At 40.5% G+C, this 18,187-nt stretch overlaps 3 protein-coding genes across 3 annotated transcripts; 1 reads left to right on the forward strand and 2 right to left on the reverse strand.

The window, feature by feature from the left end:
• Positions 1 to 875: 875 nt before the first annotated feature.
• Positions 876 to 2,224, reverse strand: LOC115764948 (cardio acceleratory peptide 2b). Its single transcript, XM_030708269.1, has 3 exons — positions 2,088 to 2,224; positions 1,487 to 1,651; positions 876 to 1,429 (listed from the first exon to the last, which is right to left on the reverse strand). The coding sequence occupies exons 1-3, from the start codon at positions 2,164 to 2,166 to the stop codon at positions 1,209 to 1,211; spliced, it is 465 nt and encodes a 154-aa protein (XP_030564129.1). The 5' UTR covers positions 2,167 to 2,224; the 3' UTR covers positions 876 to 1,208.
• A 1,121-nt stretch (positions 2,225 to 3,345) lies between these two features.
• LOC115764976 (transient receptor potential protein) lies at positions 3,346 to 8,605 on the reverse strand. The gene is made up of 14 exons (XM_030708303.1): positions 8,283 to 8,605; positions 7,983 to 8,226; positions 7,784 to 7,926; positions 7,527 to 7,728; positions 7,183 to 7,359; positions 6,887 to 7,121; positions 6,531 to 6,829; positions 5,905 to 6,272; positions 5,488 to 5,845; positions 5,074 to 5,293; positions 4,829 to 4,994; positions 4,607 to 4,767; positions 4,399 to 4,550; positions 3,346 to 4,336 (listed from the first exon to the last, which is right to left on the reverse strand). The coding sequence occupies exons 1-14, from the start codon at positions 8,420 to 8,422 to the stop codon at positions 3,467 to 3,469; spliced, it is 3,735 nt and encodes a 1,244-aa protein (XP_030564163.1). The 5' UTR covers positions 8,423 to 8,605; the 3' UTR covers positions 3,346 to 3,466.
• Positions 8,606 to 11,989: 3,384 nt separating this feature from the next.
• LOC115764943 lies at positions 11,990 to 14,033 on the forward strand. Its single transcript, XM_030708259.1, has 3 exons — positions 11,990 to 12,263; positions 13,123 to 13,419; positions 13,492 to 14,033. The coding sequence occupies exons 2-3, from the start codon at positions 13,290 to 13,292 to the stop codon at positions 13,926 to 13,928; spliced, it is 567 nt and encodes a 188-aa protein (XP_030564119.1). The 5' UTR covers positions 11,990 to 12,263; positions 13,123 to 13,289; the 3' UTR covers positions 13,929 to 14,033.
• Positions 14,034 to 18,187: the final 4,154 nt, after the last annotated feature.

Raw genomic sequence — 18,187 nt, forward strand, 5'->3', positions numbered from 1 at the left:
ATAAAAGTGATAAAACATGGCACACAATGGTAATGGTTATATTAAATCGGTTATTGCTAAACCGGAAGAAGACCCATTCTAACAAAAAGCCCATCAGACTCGCAAATATGCTACATGCATACACCATAAAGCCGCTTTATGGACAATGGATATCGGGACGGGGGTTCGAAGGTGCCTGGCTAAGTATGCTGAGCTTTTCCGCCTGATACAGTCCCAGTAGGAACCACTTTTGTACTAGCCCCGACTCGCGTACTTGGCCCACGAAGTGTTTCAATACATTCGAAAGGGAAAAACCAGGACGCACATGAAACGTCATAAAAATCATATTATAATTTCAAAGGACAAGATCAAACAGGTTCGTGTTCCAAATATTATTGGACTATACACGGCAATACTTAAGTCCGACACCAAATTCGCGCTAATATCAATACATCGATCTCCCTCATAGCCTATAGTGAGTGCGTTTATATATTCTCGATATGAGAGGGGTAAAATATCCTTAGACCCGTTTACATAGCACATAAATTCTTTAAACAATACAATATTACCGCTTATGGAAATATTTCCGTCGGGTGTTTAATACTGTAAAAATACATTTTGTTATCGGAAAGAGAAAAGATAGTAGTTGGCTCACTCTGGTAAAAAGCAACCAGAGATCGGTACTGACCCACATTACCAAATTTACGGTATTTCTGTCGCTCCACTTCAGGTAAGGTTTGGTATGATTGTGGTGGCTGTTTGGAATAATGAAAATGGCTTTACTTTTTACCTAAAAAACTTTCCACAGCTGCAGAAGAAAGGAAGAATTTTTGTGACGACAGCTTGGCGCTGATTACAGGGTATTCCCTAGTTGGGCACTCCCGACTAAAGCCATTTTACTTGTTTATTATTGTATTAAAATCGCCTTTATAAACAAATATAGAGTATTTACATTTGTGAAGCGTTTCGGGATTTTTTACAATTACATTCAAAAGACTTACACCGATATAGTATGCCCTCACCAGCCCATTTATATATGTTATATTTACTTGTTTATTATATACCCATTATAATATTCCGTTGCAATGTTGATCTCTTTGAAGCTTTAAACAAGTGGTTCAAGTGGCCGTAAATAGTGTACTAAAATTTGTAGATTCATAATAAATATATTCGAGAGCGTTTTCGAGCGTTTTGTGGTTTCCTTCGGGTGCCTTTGCCTTCCTGATCATTTAGAACAATTCCTTTTGACCTTTTGTATCAGCCGGATAGTCCTTGACATTGATGCTACGCTTGCCCAGACGTGGTCCAAACCACATGCCAGACGAGGCGCTGGGTCCGGTGCGTTTGTCTAGCGCCTGCTGCAGTGCCAGCAAATGGGCCCATTTTCTCAGTTCAGAATCGCTGCGTCCCACACGAGGAAATGGCACCAAACTGGCGCGCTTTTGATACTCTACAGGCGATAAAATAGATTTAAATAAAAATTGTAATTAACTGAATTCTTACGCACCTTCAAAATCCTCAGCTGAGGCATCACCAATGCCGTAGAGGGTCTCATAGGCGACCGCGTCGTTGTCATCGTGCAGGCTGTTTACCAAGCTCGGATCGCTGCGTCCGACGCGTGGAAACGTATAGAGACCCATGTTGGCACCACGACGAGTTTTATCATGCTCCACTTTTGATTAGAAAAGGTAAGAGCAGTTTGAGAAATACCCCTCTTATATACCATATAGTTGCTATAAATTTTATAAAATATTGCTCCTCGTAACTTAAAAGTGCCTCAAATATAACGTAAATGAATTGCGTCCGAGTCTATTCATAAATATATACGCTTTAAGTGTCCGGAATAGTCTTTTGCCCATTACATTGGAGCGAATGTAAGGATACTTGTACACAAATTAGTTAAATATGTTTTGTACAGAAGTCTCACTTGCTGCTCAGCTTAGGCTTTAATGAAAACAAATTGAAATGGCCTGAGGACTGTCCCAGTAGAGCTGGCAGCTGCGCAGAGATTTATTGCCCATGGATTAACACCCTGCTAGCCAAGGCTTGAGTTGAGCTATATTAATTGGTCACTCAATGTATCAAATCATTTCCATTCTTGGACTCACCTGCAGCACTGAATTTGGTCAGCAAAACAAGCAATAAAATTGTGTAGGCAATGTTGAGTAGTCCCAGAAACGACTTCATTTCTCAACTTTAAATTCAAAATGTATTATATCTCTTAGATGTTCGCTTGATGTTAACTTCTTGACGCTCACAGATATAATGCTTGATGCTGCATGAAACTCTCGTCCTTTTATATTCCAAGGCAGGCAATGTGGCGTGTGGGAACAATAGCTGCGACTTTTGTAAGCTTTATGTGCGTGTGGTTGTGTCTCTAGCAACCAACCACCTGTGGACTGGGAAATGTTGCTAAGCCGAACACTTGTTGCCAATGGCTGACGCAAAAGTTTGAAAGGGATATGCGGGGATTTGCAAGCAAATTGCAATTGCGAAATTTGTAAGTTAAGCGCGAAAGGTTTAAAAAAATGTGCACAAAAAGAGCTTGGATGTAGGGGTATTATTTTCAAGTGGGCTCTTAAGCTGCGACTTTTCGGAAATTGCCATCGTGCATTTTGTTTTAAAGGAGGTCGATAAACAAAAAAGGTTTTTAATCAAAAATCTAGTTTTCGACCGATCGTCCCTATGGCAGATATATTATATAGTAGTCCGATGTAATTAAGTTTTCACTATTCTGTGAAATTTTTAATTGCCGTGTTTAATCAAAATATCTTGAATGACAAAAATGTTTTCCATACATAAACTTAATTTTAGAACGATCGTTTCTATGGCAGCTATATGATATAGTGTACCGATCTTAATAGGATTTTGCAAATTTATGAAGAGCAAGGTAAAACTAATAAATGTCGAGTTTGGTCAAGAATTCTTGAAAACAAAATGTTTTTTCATACAACAACTTAATTTTTACCGATCGTTCCTATTGCAGCTATATGATATAGTGGTTTGATCCAGCTGGTTTTGACATATGTGCTGCGTGCAACAGAAAGATAGCTTTAAAAATGAGAGACTAGTTCGCATAGAAATAGACAGACGGACAGACGGTCAGACGGACATGGCTATATCGACTCGGCTGTTGATGCTGATCAAGAATATATATACTTTATGGGGTCGTAGATGTCTCCTTCTATGCGTTACACATTTAACGACAAAATTATAATACCCTCTGCAAGGGTATAAAAACTAGAGAGTAAAAAGTTGTAGGACAATCTACCACAGACGCTACCACAGATGGGAAAAATACATATATTAAAAATATGAATTTATAAATAAGAAAAATCTGTTATCTTTTCAGTCTGAAAATGGAGGCCAAGGTATTTTTTATTTTTAGTTAAAATTTCGTTTATTTGTTCACACACATTTTAAGTACTTAGTTCAGCTAGGAAAATCAACGAAAGTGTTATTGAAAAAGTATCTTTTGGCTTTGGTCCTACAGCCAACCGGAGATCATGCGGCCTGTGACGGTGGATTTGCCGCGTTCGCCGCCCGCCGCGGCGCTGCTTTGGCCCACTTTCATGGCTGGTTTGAGTGGCGCCGGGGCGGGTTTCTTATCGTCCTCTGGTTTCTTAGCGTCTGGCTTTTTGTCTTCGCTCGGCTTGTCTCCAGCTGCCGCTGTGGGTTTCGAATCGCCCGGCTTGCCACTCGGATCCTTTTCCTTCTTGTCATCAGCCTTCTGATCCTGTCCGGTTTTCTTATCCTCGGACTTGCCGGCCGGTGTGGCTCCGCCGCTAGTCTCATTTGCCGCCTTAGTGCCGTTGGGCGTGCTGGTTGTCGCTGCGGCTTTTGTATTGGTGTCCGGCTTGGAATCCGCGGGCGCCGAAGGCGCTGCACTCTTGGTAGCTGTTCCAGTGGCCGCTGCTGGCTTAGCCGCTTCGCTTTTGGTTGCTTCCTCCTTCTTGGCGACCGCTTCCGGCTTTGCGGTTTCATTTAGCTTAGGCGCCACAGGCTTAACATCAGCGGGCTTTGCTGGTGGTGCCGGTGCATTGGGCTTGGCTGCATCGCTCCCAGATTTCGTCTGTTCACTGGGCTTAGCTCCACTGGAAGCAGTTGGCGGCTTAGTTGCTGGCACCACGGGCTTCTGTTCACCTGGTTTTACGCCAGCAGCAGGTGCTTGGGGCTTAGCATCGGGCTTATTATCGCCATTAAGTTTCTTGCCATTAGTGGTTTTCTTGTCATCTACTTTTTTATTATCCTTATTGTCCACACCGTTGCCTTTCTCGTCCACATTCTTGACGGAGGCGCGTGCGGCCGCTGCCAAGATGGAGGGACCTCCGCTGGCACTGCTTGTCGATTTTCTGGACTGCAAGTCCATCGTTAAGTAAACTACAAGCTATTTGTGATTGGTGAGTAGATTCTACTTACGCCATTTGCGTCTGATTTCTTCTCATCATCGCCCTTAGTGATTTCATCAGTCTCACCCACAGAAACCTCATCGGCCGCCATCTTCTTTCGCATAAACTTCACATAGGCTACGCGAGTGGCACGCGTCACTTCGCCCAGATTGGGATTGAATTCTGCATATGAGGAGAGACATCAGCTTCAAATTAGCTTAATTGTTACTTTCACCCACCTATCAACTGGGTCTGATCCATCTGTAGACCCTCGTTCGCTTGCTCAATTATCTTGCGCCTCAGGCTGCGCTGGCTGTGACGCTGCATGGAGGAGCGCTTGGAGCCAATGGGATTCGCAGTAAACGTGTTCTTTCTGGCAATGGCATTCCAATCCTTATCGCTGGGAATTAGAAACAACACTAGCTAAGCAATAAATCCTATCAAGAAGCGAATGTGCCTACCCCTTTTGGGTCTTCTTTCTGCCTATGACCTTGGCCAGTGAGGAGAAGATGTCGAGTCCGTTCGCACTGTCGTCCATTTCCTGCTTCAGGTTCTCCACAAAGCCAATCTGGAAGTCCTTCATAATGCGACGTTCCATTACTTTGCCTTTGGTGGTGCGCGCGGCAGCTGTCAGGGAATGGGAGATTGATTGGGATTGAGTGGTGGGTGGCTTAGCAACATGTTGTGTCAAAGTCGGTGTCATTACCTTGCGTCTTCTTCTCAATGTCCGGCACTTCCCAGCTGTTATTGGTGAAAATCTCCAGGAGCTCAAAGCGTAGTGAACTAATATCCTGGCGCACCTCAATGATATCATCCTCGGTAATGCCGTAATCGTCACGACGCCGCTGCTCAGCGGTCACATAGCGACGCACCAGCAGCTTCATCACTTTGTCATGCAGCGTCTGCGCTTTCTCCATGGACTTTCGCTAGGGGGTGGGATGTGGGATGAGAGATGAGATGGAGGGAGTCAGTAACATGAGTGCTGAGCGCATTTGCATTGACGCAGCAAAAGCCACAGGAGCTTTATTGAAAAATATTTGCCAAAGGATTTGTCTTGATTGCGGAGTCCAAGGGCTAGGGTTAGGCTGGAGCACATAATGTTTTGGGGGTTGCCACCTACCATGAAGCTCTTGGTGCGAGAAGGTCGCTTGCGTCCAAGTGTCTTGCGCAACATTTTCATATTGGGGCACAAATTGAAGGGCGGTGGTATGGTGCCACCATCCTCAAAATAGCTCATCCACAGCTGCGACCGGGCAAACTTCCACTCGGTATCGGCACGCTCCGAAATGATTTGATACGAATTAGACATCATGGCAATCAGCATGTTGAGCAACACAATAATATTGATAACCGAGTATGAGCCGAACATCAGCAGCGCCCAGAAGCGTGTGAAACTCTTGATGCCAGCCAAATCAAAGGAAACGAGATCCACGAGACCAAAGGACGCCCAGAATAATGACTGCGAGGTCTCAAACAAACTGCAAGTGTATATTCCTCAGAGGTCTCACTTACAGGTTTTTTACCTGTTTGAACTTACTTGGAGAATCGCCGCCAGATGGTGCAGGCCTTTTCCTGGTCATCAAAGTCCGCCACATCGGGATGCAAGTGATAGCATTTGTTCTTCTCCAGTTCCGCATAGTACCAGAGCAGCTGATTCAAGCCACAGCCAAAGGCAAACAACACCAAGGTATAGATAAAGAAAAACTTTATAATATCGATAATCATGCGTCCCAGCGACACTTGCAGCGGTCCCAAATGCGGATTAATCGAGAATATGTGCACCAGCTTCAAATAGGAGAAGACCATGCCCGCAGCAAAGGCACCCTCGGATAGCAACATGGGATCAAAGGGATGCCAATGCTCACGCGGAAAGTAGGGATCAATGCCTCTGAACCACAAATCGCGCTGAAAGTAATTGATAACGACTCTATACAAAATCGATAGTAAATCTATAATTATTTATGAAGTAACAGATAAGTTATCAAAATGTTATTTTTATGAAAACCAAAAGTAATCGAAAATAAATTGATTAAACCACGAAAAAATAAATTGGTAATCAATAATTTATCGATAATATATAAAGCAGGTTTCGATAATGTATCGATTATTAATCGATAAGATATTGTAAATATATTCATTTTCTATCTTGTAATCTCAGCTTACATGCACTATAATCCAAGCGGTAGCTCTACAAAGTATCCAAGTGACATAAAACATATTCGATATGTAATCCACAATGTTCCACAGATCCATGATGTACTCAAACAAGCCATCGGAATATAGACTCTTGAGCTCCTCGAGAATAAGCGCCGCTATATACATGATAATAGCCAGTTCAATAGGTCCAGGCAGCGAGCCGCGTTCGTGTTTGCGCCAATCCTCCAACATGGTCAACATCCAGGGAAAAGCCAACAGCTCGAAAGTAATTTGCACCACGCGCAACGAAGCAGCGCCCAAAAGCACTAAGGACGAAAAGTGTTTAGGAAAGCGGATAAGCCATTGATATATCCATGACTCACTCAAGAAAAACATGTAGGAGCAGGAGTGTGTGATGAACTTAACGAACGGCTTGCGCATGAATTTGGCACCCTCCGAGTCCGGCGCCAGGATATACTTCAAGCTATAGATGGGAAAACTACAGCCCAGCTTGATGACTTCCATGAGTTGCTGGGAGGCTTGTTTACGTCGAAAACCAGGTAGACCCTCGTACCAAATGGCTGCTAGCAATTGTTGGACATTGGGATGTGCCACAAACTGTCGATAATATAAGTATAAGTGGTATAAGTTATTTAAGGGATATAAGCGGTGTCCTTACCGTCTTCTGCTTGTACCGTATCGCCAGTTTCAGACGATCCAGTGTCTGCCGCTGGCCGGGACTCCAAATTGCTTGTGATGGCTCGTGATTAAAATTGAGCATCACCTCCAGTTCCATGGAAGTGCGCGCGTGGTCCAGCAGTGCCGTCACAAAATCCTGCACCGCTTGACGCATTTCCTGATCCAAGCAAGCGCATAATATATAAGTATATATGAAATATTAAATAATATGAATATATATATATATTAATCTATTAAAATTATTTATGTTTTTGTGTAAAATTTACTGAGAACGGGATGAATTATCAATCATCCAATCAATTAGTCGGTGTCATTTAGCCCTACCGTATATTCCGCACGAAACTCCGATTCCATGGCTTGCAACCGCTTCAGTTCCCAGGACAATTGAAACGCGGTGAGCACAGGATCACGCGAGCTCAAAGCTATCAGCGAGCTAGCCGAGAGTGCACGATAAGCATTTATACGCGACTGCGAGTGACGCAGGGAGTCGGAGGTCTGCGAGGTCACGCACTCATCACAGCCGCACCTACAAAAGCAGATATCTTATGTGGAGCCCCAACTGCAATGTGCTGTCCACTCACTTGACATCGTGCGGCATAGGCAGCGTTGCACCGCGATCCAGCAGGATCTTGAGTATCTCATAATTGTTGCGATGTGCAGCCAGAATTAGCGGCGTTATGTCCGTAGTGAATGTAGATTTGGAGCGATCCACCGATTCCCAGCTCTGTTCCGAAGGAAGCACGAAGTTATGGGTGATCAGAGTGTAGGCGCATTACTCACATAGGGTTGTCCGTCCTTGTGATTGCTCTCCTCCCACTGCAGCAGCTCCTCGACAGCCTCCACATACTCTTCGGAAATGGCATGCAAAAGAGCATCGCCCACCTCAATATTATTCTCAAGCAATATAACCATCAGATCAAAATTCTCATTCTCAATGGCTGAAATCAATGCGGAGCGATTCATGGGATCCGTGCAGTTGATGTTAAACTTATCGGATGGTGTTTGGGCATATTCCTCAAGAATTCTACAAAGCACATGGGTTGCCATTAGACTGCCAGGATAACACAGAGAAATACCAACTTCTTGACACCTGGCAAATCACCACGCTCGCAAGCTAGAATGAAGTTCTTCTCCACATCGCTGAGTATATACTCCTCGGCCATCATCAGATCGTAATCCAGGCGGGAGCCAGCCGCCTTTTCGGCATCTGTTTCCGTCATGGCGCGGCCTTTGTTAACACAATATCGAATTCAATCAAAACAAGCAGAGTTGCCAAACACTTCACATTTTCAGTTAACACAACACGAAGTATCCTGGCTTAATCCTTTTTATTTTTATCTTTGAGGGGCCTCCGACGTATCCCTTTGTGCTGCACGATGTTGTGTCTCCAATTAGCCGCGTTGAACTGCCCGCAATGGGCCAGTACAGCGTGGTATATGCCGCTAATTACATTAGCGTTGGGCTAAAACTCGGTCAATGTGTATGCAAAACAAGTCAATGGGCCCCCTCAGGGCCCTATGATAATCGCCAATTGACTTCAGCTCTCTGATTGCTAAAACAGAGAAAAGATGAAAAAAACATTCTGAACATTTTGCATTTGCACCCACCTTAACGGGCTAAGAAGCGACGCACGTGAAAAATGCAAGGAAACAAATGCAGAATGCGAGACATAAATTATGTTCGATTTTCGATTTGAGAAGCCCTAGAAAACGGGCAGCACTCGTTTACTAAAATGTGCTATGCCCAGGCAGTTACATATACAATCTGGTAATCGATGATAACAAAAATAACTAAGGAAACTAAAACAAGTCTCAGTTTAATTTACGATTATATGATTAGGTGTTTGTTTTATTTGTTATTAAATTCCTTTCCATTGTCTTTTTATATTAAAGACAAACAGCGCCCTGAATTGATAATTTATTTATAAATAATACACATTAGTACACATCTTAAACAACAATTGAATAGATTGTTTTAAGACTCCACGGATAAATAAAATAATTAAACAAGATAGAACAAACATGTTATTGTATCTAATACTCTTATTCATGATAATTGCATTGACATCTTTTGAGCTGATTTTAAAGTAAAATATGTTTTAGTATTCTTAGGGACTCAACTTTTAACTTCCTTCATCGAAAAAGAATTTATTACAAATTTGTAAGTTTATTTTTCAGGCATATGTTACAAGTATATACTTCTCTTATAAATATAAAATAGAAAAAATAAAATATTTTGAAACACAGAATTAGGTGTTTAATTAAACAGAGTTATACGCAAAGTCTACCACATCTGAGAAGCTGCAAATATATGTGACCTTGCTACTTTTATATATAACAGTTAGCAAGGCAAAAGCTTCATACAAAGCTTTTATTAAACTTTAAAGCATATTTATAAGCATGCAACTTTAAAGCTTCAAACTTGCTCTTAACAAAGAGAGAGAGAGAGAGAGAGAGAGAGAGCGTTGTTAAGATAAATGAACATTTTTAAGAGAGGCATGAAATGCATTTCCGAGAGAAATTGACTTAGCAATAATTCAGTTGAGTTAACTATAATAAAGCACGGCAACAAGTTGTTTTAAGAAACCTTAAAACCCTTTGAGTTTTAATATTAATAATAATATTTGGTGTATTCCAATTGAAAATGTTAATTAATAAAAGTTTTAACAAATTTTTAAAATCGATGACATATCACATACGGATACCGCAAACAAAAGCAACAACTGTCTCTCCGATTGCATGGGGCAAATACTTGACTGCATTTCGCGTTGCCTACTTTTGTGCGTTCACAGTGCGTGTTTCTATGTCAATGCACTTGTAAATTAATGCGCTGCCTGGCAATGGGATGTGCGAGTGCTTGAAAATCCGCGGGAGAGAAGCTCCTTTGACATGGACCTGGCACAGGTTGCCACAGTGGGTGGCAAGCACGAATGGCGTCGTACGTGTTTAAGTTGTGGAGAGTGCAAGGTGCACGTAGCGCATTGCAACTTGCAGAGTGCAATGCACTTCGCTGACATTTCTCTGTGTGCTCGAAATGGTATTTTGAAATTAAAGTAGCGAATGTGAATGACTGGATTGTGAATAGGTGGCATTAAGGTTTGTGAACGACAATTAATACGTTATACGTGTGAATTGAATTCTAATTCATTTTTACTGACAGAGATGAACTATATTGCCATACTGTATCAAGAATAGGCAAAGAAGTTATAGTTCGTTTATATTAATACTTTCTGAAAGTTCACTAATTATAAAAGTTCATGTCATTATCATTAAACATTCAAATGAACTAGTTCCCACTGCTGCTGTGCCTTGAAAATATGACGCGAGCGCTTGAAAATGCTTAACTCGTGTACAAGTAGTCCTCACTTGTATCCAGTTTCCCCCTTAGGTGGCCATTTGCGTGTGCAGTGCGCATAGAGCGTGGTAAAAGCCGTTACACTTAATAAAACATTGGCCTCCAGAAGAACACGAGCACCTACACGCCTCCCCCTGCTAGATGGCCTCTCCTGCGCGTTGACAGCAAGGCTTTCGCTTCAGAAGGCACTTGTAAACGAGCGAAATGTATCTTTCAGCCCTTGAGAACCAGAGGACGTTTTGCTGCTTGTTAGCACAAGTTGCACTTTCACTGACTTTAGAGCCAAAAGCAACAACAACAACAACAATTACTATATGCTCACAACTTTCGAAGCGGGGTGAACTTTTGCTTGACAAGTTTCATTTTTTTGTGCACAATTATATGATTTTATTTCAGGAAAAGATGCAGGTGTATGAGCTGTCAACTTAGGTGAACTTGTGCCTTTTAGCAGAGGACGACTGACAGGGCGACTGACTCAAATAGAATAGACCACAATAAAAGCAGGAATACTTGAGAATTGTTGCTTCCAAAAAAGCTGTGTTTCGAGTGCGATTTTAAATCAAATAGGAATTGTAGTCGGATCATAACAACTTAGCAATACTCAATAAAAAAGTGCTCTAAAAAATAAAAGCTCTTCTAGATTATTGGGATGATGATTTTGTTACTTATGTCGAATTCGCCAGTTATTATATCATGCCAAAAACTTATGTTAGACAAACATTGGAAATGGAAATTAAAATTTTTTTACAATAGCTTTCCACAAATAATTTTTTTAAATAAATTTTAGCGTTTAGAAAAGGAGAAATGGCGCTTGTGTAGGAACAAATTAGGATAATCGAAATTTAGCTCCATGAACGATATACATATGCGAATTTAACAATTGAAAAATGTCTCAAGCTTCTTTAGTATGCTTAGGTTCTTTACGAACCTGGAATAAGCGGCATGCAAATAACATCAAAGCAAAAACCGTAAATCAATACCCCTTTCACACTCAAACATTGCGGTCAAGTTGCATGTGATATTCTTGAAGAAGATGTATGTGTATGGAACAAAAGACCCTGGTGTTCAGTCTTTCAAACAAAAAACGAGATTAACACTACGAAAGTATGTGTAAAACTAATGTGGACTTTACCGAGCTGTTTGAAAAACAAAACGACTTCAAAGCGGCACCGGTTAAAGTTAAAATGCCCGTTAATCATGAATTTATTGTGGCCATTCTTCCTTCGCATGAAGAACTTGCTCGTAACTAGCCGCATCTCAACTTGACCTAAACGCAGCAATAAGGGAATAGAAAGGAATGAAAATGCCCGCCCATTGGCCACCCACAAGCAGGAACAGCACGAGGGAAATTCACCACCAATTGTCGCCCGGCTATTAAAGCCGACGTCAGTCTGTGGCAGGCGCTCAGTGCACAACTTGGTGGCCAGGCGAACGGACCTACCACACCGCAAGGATAACGCGCGCCGGTAAACTGTTGCCGGATAAACATATATATATAATTTCTAGTTTTATATTCTGTTTTTTTTTGTCGTTACTGAAGTGTAAACAACATAACACAACTCTGTATATACGTACAGTCACTTTATATATAGGGGAGCATCGAGCTATAAAGTACAAACAGAAAAAATAAAAAACATTTCAGTGGCAACAATTGCAGCTTACAGAATCGGAACGGAGGCGAAGATTCCTGTTTGTTTCCAAAGCTGGGTGAGTGAAAGTGCCTCTGGCCGACTGCAGCTCAAAGGATACGCCAATGTACATATTATGCTGAAAATATGTTTTTGTTTTTCCCTGGCAGAGTTCATTGACTGTCCTTTCCAAGAAACAGATTCTATTATTTCTTCTGTTTTCTAAAATATGTTTTTATTGTAGCAAATGATTAATAATATAATTTACAAGAGTAGTATATTTCTAAAATAAATCTTTTAGGAAAATGCTCCTTTTCGAAATAATTTAAATAGTTACGTATACGCCAGGCTATCCACAAATTTGTCTGTTACACAAACGTATACAAACACATAGGCAAATCTCTTTTTTGCCCATAAATTTAAAAAAAATCGTGTTGTTACTTATTGCCTGCTCCTCCTTTTACTTGTTGTTTGCAAATATTCGCGATTGCGTGGGTATCCCTAACGCAACTAACATTGCGATTTTCCCCATTTATTAAACTAAATTCCTATCGAGCAATTGGAATTTCATTTTACGGCTGTAAAGTATTTGACTAAACAATTTTTCATTTTGTATTTTGCAAGAATTTATATTAAAAAATAATACGTTGATGGGAGATTCAATGGATATGCCTTTGGGACAGCCAAACCCGAAATATGTAAATATAAAATAAATTGCTTTTACTCTGACTGCGGTCTTGACTAATGGATGTGCATTTATCGTGGCAAGCATTAATTTTGCATTATCGTAAAAGCAGAGCTACTAAGCGTTATAATAATTATATAAATGTATCGTAAATATTTATGAACTTATAAATGTCAGGTTTTATTTGCGTTATACGAGCCGTAATATAAATAAATATACCTTATAAAAAGTATTTTTTTGTTGTCTATGATAGATGCCAAACTGATCTTTGACTTAAAATAAAGTACAATCCATACAACAAAATGTTCCACAACAAGCGATGCCATAAACTAGCTCAATAAATTCAAAGAGTGTCTCGCAACTAAATACCAAAGAAGACCATAGAAATCTGATAAGCCAGGGGCAACTCAGGAGCTCAGAATGCATCAGGTGCTCAGCTATGAGACGGCTGTGAGGGCCAACAGCAGCTCGCGCGAATATCGCGAATATGTGACAAAACGCACCTGCGCCTCACTTCTGCTCACCATTGGTTTCTTCATGCTCATCTCAGGTGTGTAAAGCCGAGGGGATTGAGGGGAATATGCTCTGGGACATGCTAATGAGTCGTTTGTTTGGTTCGCAGGCTATTTGCTCGGCAATTTCGTGACGGAACGCAAATATTACATACGTCAGCTGCTCACAAAAAAGACAATCAGGCTTGACGATGCCAGCGGAGGCGAGAGCGAAGGCGACAGGTATGTGCAGCTGAATAGCGCGGATTATGGCAATTTACAGGAACTGCGCGCCTATCAGAAGAACAAGGACCAACTGCTGTCCGCCGCCCAGGTGCTGAACAAGCTGCTGCAGCAGGACGAGAGCGAAATATATTTGGCCACATCCTTGAACACGGAAATCTTCAACAAATACATCAGCTGCACACAGGACATACCCCCTAACACGAACATTAAGGCCAGTCAGTTTATAGAACAGCTAATTGATAATACCATAGCCAGGCAGCGGGATTGCATGCGGATTATTCAGGTGGTAATCGATAATCATCTGGCCAACAGTCAGCTTTAAGCCCAATTGACATAAGAGAAGTAAGCGTTAAACAGTCGCAGTCGTTAATGTGTTTTTAGTTTTAAATATAATGTATATTCTGTATTTAACAAACAGAAATTATTTTAAATAATGTAGCGCAAAGATTTCTATGAATTTTTTATATATACATATATATTTATGAGCTTGTGTATTTGTGTGTGTGCGCGTAGACAGTTTTCATATTGTATTTTCAAAGCAAATAAAGTCTAACCATATTAATATGTGTTGAAAATAAACTGTCAGCCAAGTCAGAGCCGAGCAACCTTGTCCATTAGTTGCGACGCGTTTGACAAATGATGAGCTAGCACAACAATAGATCGGCTTAACATAAATATATTGCTGTATTTATATATATAGGTGTATATGGAGGAAACGCAAACTAAAGCTGAAAGCTTTTGTTTTTTCGGGTCTTCAACTTTTCACACGCAGTCAGCGCTGGTGGGCGTACTGTGGCGCCTCCGGCGTCAGCCATTGGATGCTGTGCTGTGGGTGTGCACGGGAGAGCTAATCACCTGAGGAACAGCAAAGCGCACAACTTAACCAAATTAATTTCTTATTTTTGTTTTTTGAAGTTTTGTTTTTTGAAATATGTAAAGCAAAGTGCGCTGAGTTGATGCAACACGAGAAATTCAAAAACGAAATTATTGGACAAGATTTATGATATTATTAGTTGTATCGACACTTTGTTACATAAAAACCAAACAGGTCAATTTCGGGGCAGGGCTGGGCTGGGCTGGGCTAACTGGCCCCAAACACATTCATAATTAATGGTTTCCACTTGGCATTTTGTTGTTTATGAGTGTTGCCCGCAAATTCACTTCATTATTGATTGCGTTTCTTATTGGTGTGAAATAAATATAAAAACATAACGAAATTCTAATTAAGTGGTCTGCGTAGAAAGTTATCTTTCATAACTGTCCATAGCTTATTCTAATTTAATTTAGTCGGCAGTTATTTAAAAAAATAAAGCATAATTGTTATACTCCGCGCCCGAAGAGAAAGAGGTTTTTAATGCATAGTTATTAATAATATAACCGCCCGTCTATGCGATTAGCTGAAATTTAGTGTTTTTATTGCACAATCATCCCGAATTGATTGCATATAATGTGCATAATTTAATATCACTTAATAGTCATCATCATTAAAACTTGTTTTTTAAATGACATTCGATAATCCTGATCCAAAGACTTCAAACATAAATATTAAGTCTCAAGTAGCTTTAAATGAAACATTTTTTTAAAAACTTAATGTATTTATTTGAGTCTAATTTAAATGCGAAATTAATCTAGAGGCCAAGCCATGACCACAATTAATATAAGTTCAGCTGTATCACAGTTATGCCAAATTGAAATCTAGAAAGGATTCAAGAAAATGTTGAAGATATTCCAAAGGCTTTATTGATACTTTTCATGTCTCAAATGAAACCTTCGAAGTGTCAGTTGCAGCAGCTACAATTTAATTGCAGGGCTTGGAAATATATATTGCATTACTGTGTCAATCATAGCTGTTCAATCAAAGAGCAAGTTTCTCTGGCATCACTTTGAGTATTTCAGCCATTTATATAAAAAGATATCAAAGCTCACCGAGGTCTCTTTGAGAAATGGCAGTGTACTGCAGACAAATGTCTACGCCTGATGGAATGACATGATGGAACAAAGCAGCGCTGCCTATAAATGCCCAGCAAGTCAGTAGCCTAACAAGAAAACAATGTGGGGGTATCAAAAGTCAAACTGAAGCTGCCTTTCGCGGGTGTGACCACAGCGTGGCGCACAATTAACCGGCTGCCAAATGATTGATTTGGCTTATTTAAAAACTCATTTCGTATAATCTGGAATGGACGTAACCGTATGAAACCAAAAGCTAACCCGAAACATGCCATAGCTACCAATCCATAGCTGAAGATCCGTATCAGATAGGTCTATGCGAAGAAGATGATGATGATGACCTCCAAACTTAAGCCCCAAATCCAAAGCGAAAATGCAAATGAGACCAAAATGCGTTGGCAAATGTTGTGCGTGTGTAAGTTTATGTGTGTATTGTGTATGTGCTTCCCCCTCCTCTCTCAGCAGTGCCATCTATATTTCACACCTTAAACGATTGGATCAATGGATCCATTGCTATTTCATTTCTATATTTGCATTTCAAATTATTGCCTGCTGCTCTTATTGACATGTTTATTTTAAACGCGCCGCACACAAAGGCCTTTGTCTTACCTACGATTATTTTGCCTCTTTTTTTTTAACCGATCGAATATGAACCAGCATATCATATTTTTTAACAAATTTCTCAATTGTTTTGTGCTATTTATATAGACATCTCCAAGTTGATCGTTCGTTTAATTTGCCACTAATAAATATAAATATCCGATTGGCTGCATTTTTGACTGAGGGATTGACTGAGGCATTTTGACAGGCGCATGTCATAATAGAGACACGAATCCCTCACGGTTGAGTTGATTATGAAGACACGTGTCTATCAGACAGGGGAAACACCCCACCCAAACAGTAGTTATTAGTTGTTGATAAAAGGTGTGCCAAGTGGCATAAAATATGTTGTAAAATTAGCGAAGATCAATTAAAGTCTTACAACATTTCGCTGAATGGCGGATTAAGGCTTTTAATCCAAGCCCAGCAACGAATTGCCTTCAACTTATTTGCAAAACATGCAACAAATTTATTCCCAAATAACTTTTGAGATTTTCTCGAACATTTACATTTTTACGGCACTTAAATACTGGTATTAAATATGATTATTTTATATTTTTCAAACTTTTTATGAAACTGAATAAGTTATCCCAAAAAAATAAATAATGTTGAGCTATTTCTACCAAAGGATATCCTTTATAGTATTTTGTGTTTATATTAAGGGTATAAAAAACGTCATATCTCTTAAACAGATTTTTATATTGTTAGCTGTTGTGGGCTAAAAATTTTTCGCAGCTCCTTTGAGTTTCATTTCGAACAAAATCGGAGTGCTAAAATAAATAATATTGCGTAATTTAACATGACATTTTACACTTTTCATTAGTTAGCTATAATAGCCACAGTGAGGGTATGTGCTGGCTCCTTCAAAATGTATCAAAACAGCAACCACAAGACTTCATTAAGAAATTACCCAAAGCCAATGGGTCCTCATGGTAGCTGGCATTTTCAATTTCCAGTAGTTTTCAAAAACAGGAGGCAAAAATGTGGCTCACGTTCAGCCCGAAGTTTATTTCGGAATCGTGTGCAGCTGGCGCTGCGACCAGGTGATTCTGGACAGGCTTTGCCACTTGCTGGCTTTGGGCCCCTATCAAAATTTGCTCAATGCACAAAATGCCAAAAGCCTGCCTAGTTGGCTGCCAGGTTGCCAGGCACTTTTTGGCCAAAAGTCAAATTGAAAATTTGTTTCTTTGAGGCCGAGCAGAGAAACGCATATACGATACATATGCGATAAGGCGGTAAACCGAAAAGGGTGCAAACGGGTTCAAAAGCGCACAAGGCGATGCGACTCCACTCAAATATCAAAAGTCACGACGAAGAAAGCAGGTTTCGAGTCGTAGGCTATATGGTAAGCTATGGCATGCCGTGGCACGGCATGGCATGGTCTTTGGTATAGAGTACTATGTCTCGAGATCGAAGTTTGGTTTTCTTTGGGCGCAGGCTGCGCCTTACAATACGTTCCGCAAATACGAATAATAATATGCACTAAATGATGTGGCTGTGACTGTGCCTGCGCCTGTGCCGACTCCAACTGTTGTCTGCTGGCCATGTGGCAAGTTGTCATGCCACACAGCCGCGCTTTTCACTGCCTCTGCCTGCCGGGGGTCGACAGCGGAAAAGCTGCACAGCCAAACACTTCACAGCTCGTCGCTTGCTCAAAACCCAACTTGCGGTGCGGTATTCGTGATTTGTTGCCAATTTTGTAACGCACTGGAGGTCATAGGCATTATCTGATCTTATTATAGGAGTAGACGCTTGCAATTGGAGCTTATTTTCCTTTTGTGGCATTTGAAAACAATTGTTGACAAGTTCACACCATTTTTTTTAGTATTTCCATAAGCCAATAAATATTGTAAATCTTTGCTTTCATTTTCTGTGCACCGGAAGAAATAATAAGAATTTTGTATGTATTAAAATCCAAAGTTAAGACTTGTTTTAATTCAAAATTTCTTAAGACAAGACTAAAAATGAAAATAAAGTTCTCAATCCAAGAAATTTGTTATTTCACTAGGCAAATGTTATGCCTATTACAAGCAG

This window comes from Drosophila novamexicana, unplaced genomic scaffold (assembly GCF_003285875.2).
Source record: "Drosophila novamexicana strain 15010-1031.04,08,12 unplaced genomic scaffold, DnovRS2.1 tig00000877-arrow-arrow-pilon, whole genome shotgun sequence".
NCBI lineage: Eukaryota > Metazoa > Arthropoda > Insecta > Diptera > Drosophilidae > Drosophila > Drosophila novamexicana.

Excerpts from the sequence above, each read along its gene's own strand:
- LOC115764948 (XM_030708269.1), bottom strand. The coding sequence starts at position 2,166 with ATGAAGTCGTTTCTGGGACTACTCAACATTGCCTACACAATTTTATTG. Across the intron at positions 1,652-2,087 it reads GACCAAATTCAGTGCTGCAG|TGGAGCATGATAAAACTCGT; the intron begins GTGAGTCCAAGA and ends TCTAATCAAAAG. Across the intron at positions 1,430-1,486 it reads CTCAGCTGAGGATTTTGAAG|AGTATCAAAAGCGCGCCAGT; the intron begins GTGCGTAAGAAT and ends TATCGCCTGTAG.
- LOC115764976 (XM_030708303.1), bottom strand. The coding sequence starts at position 8,422 with ATGACGGAAACAGATGCCGAAAAGGCGGCTGGCTCCCGCCTGGATTAC. Across the intron at positions 7,122-7,182 it reads TACGGTACAAGCAGAAGACG|TTTGTGGCACATCCCAATGT; the intron begins GTAAGGACACCG and ends TATTATCGACAG. Across the intron at positions 4,995-5,073 it reads CATTGAGAAGAAGACGCAAG|CTGCCGCGCGCACCACCAAA; the intron begins GTAATGACACCG and ends ATTCCCTGACAG.
- LOC115764943 (XM_030708259.1), top strand. The coding sequence starts at position 13,290 with ATGCATCAGGTGCTCAGCTATGAGACGGCTGTGAGGGCCAACAGCAGC. Across the intron at positions 13,420-13,491 it reads TTTCTTCATGCTCATCTCAG|GCTATTTGCTCGGCAATTTC; the intron begins GTGTGTAAAGCC and ends TTTGGTTCGCAG.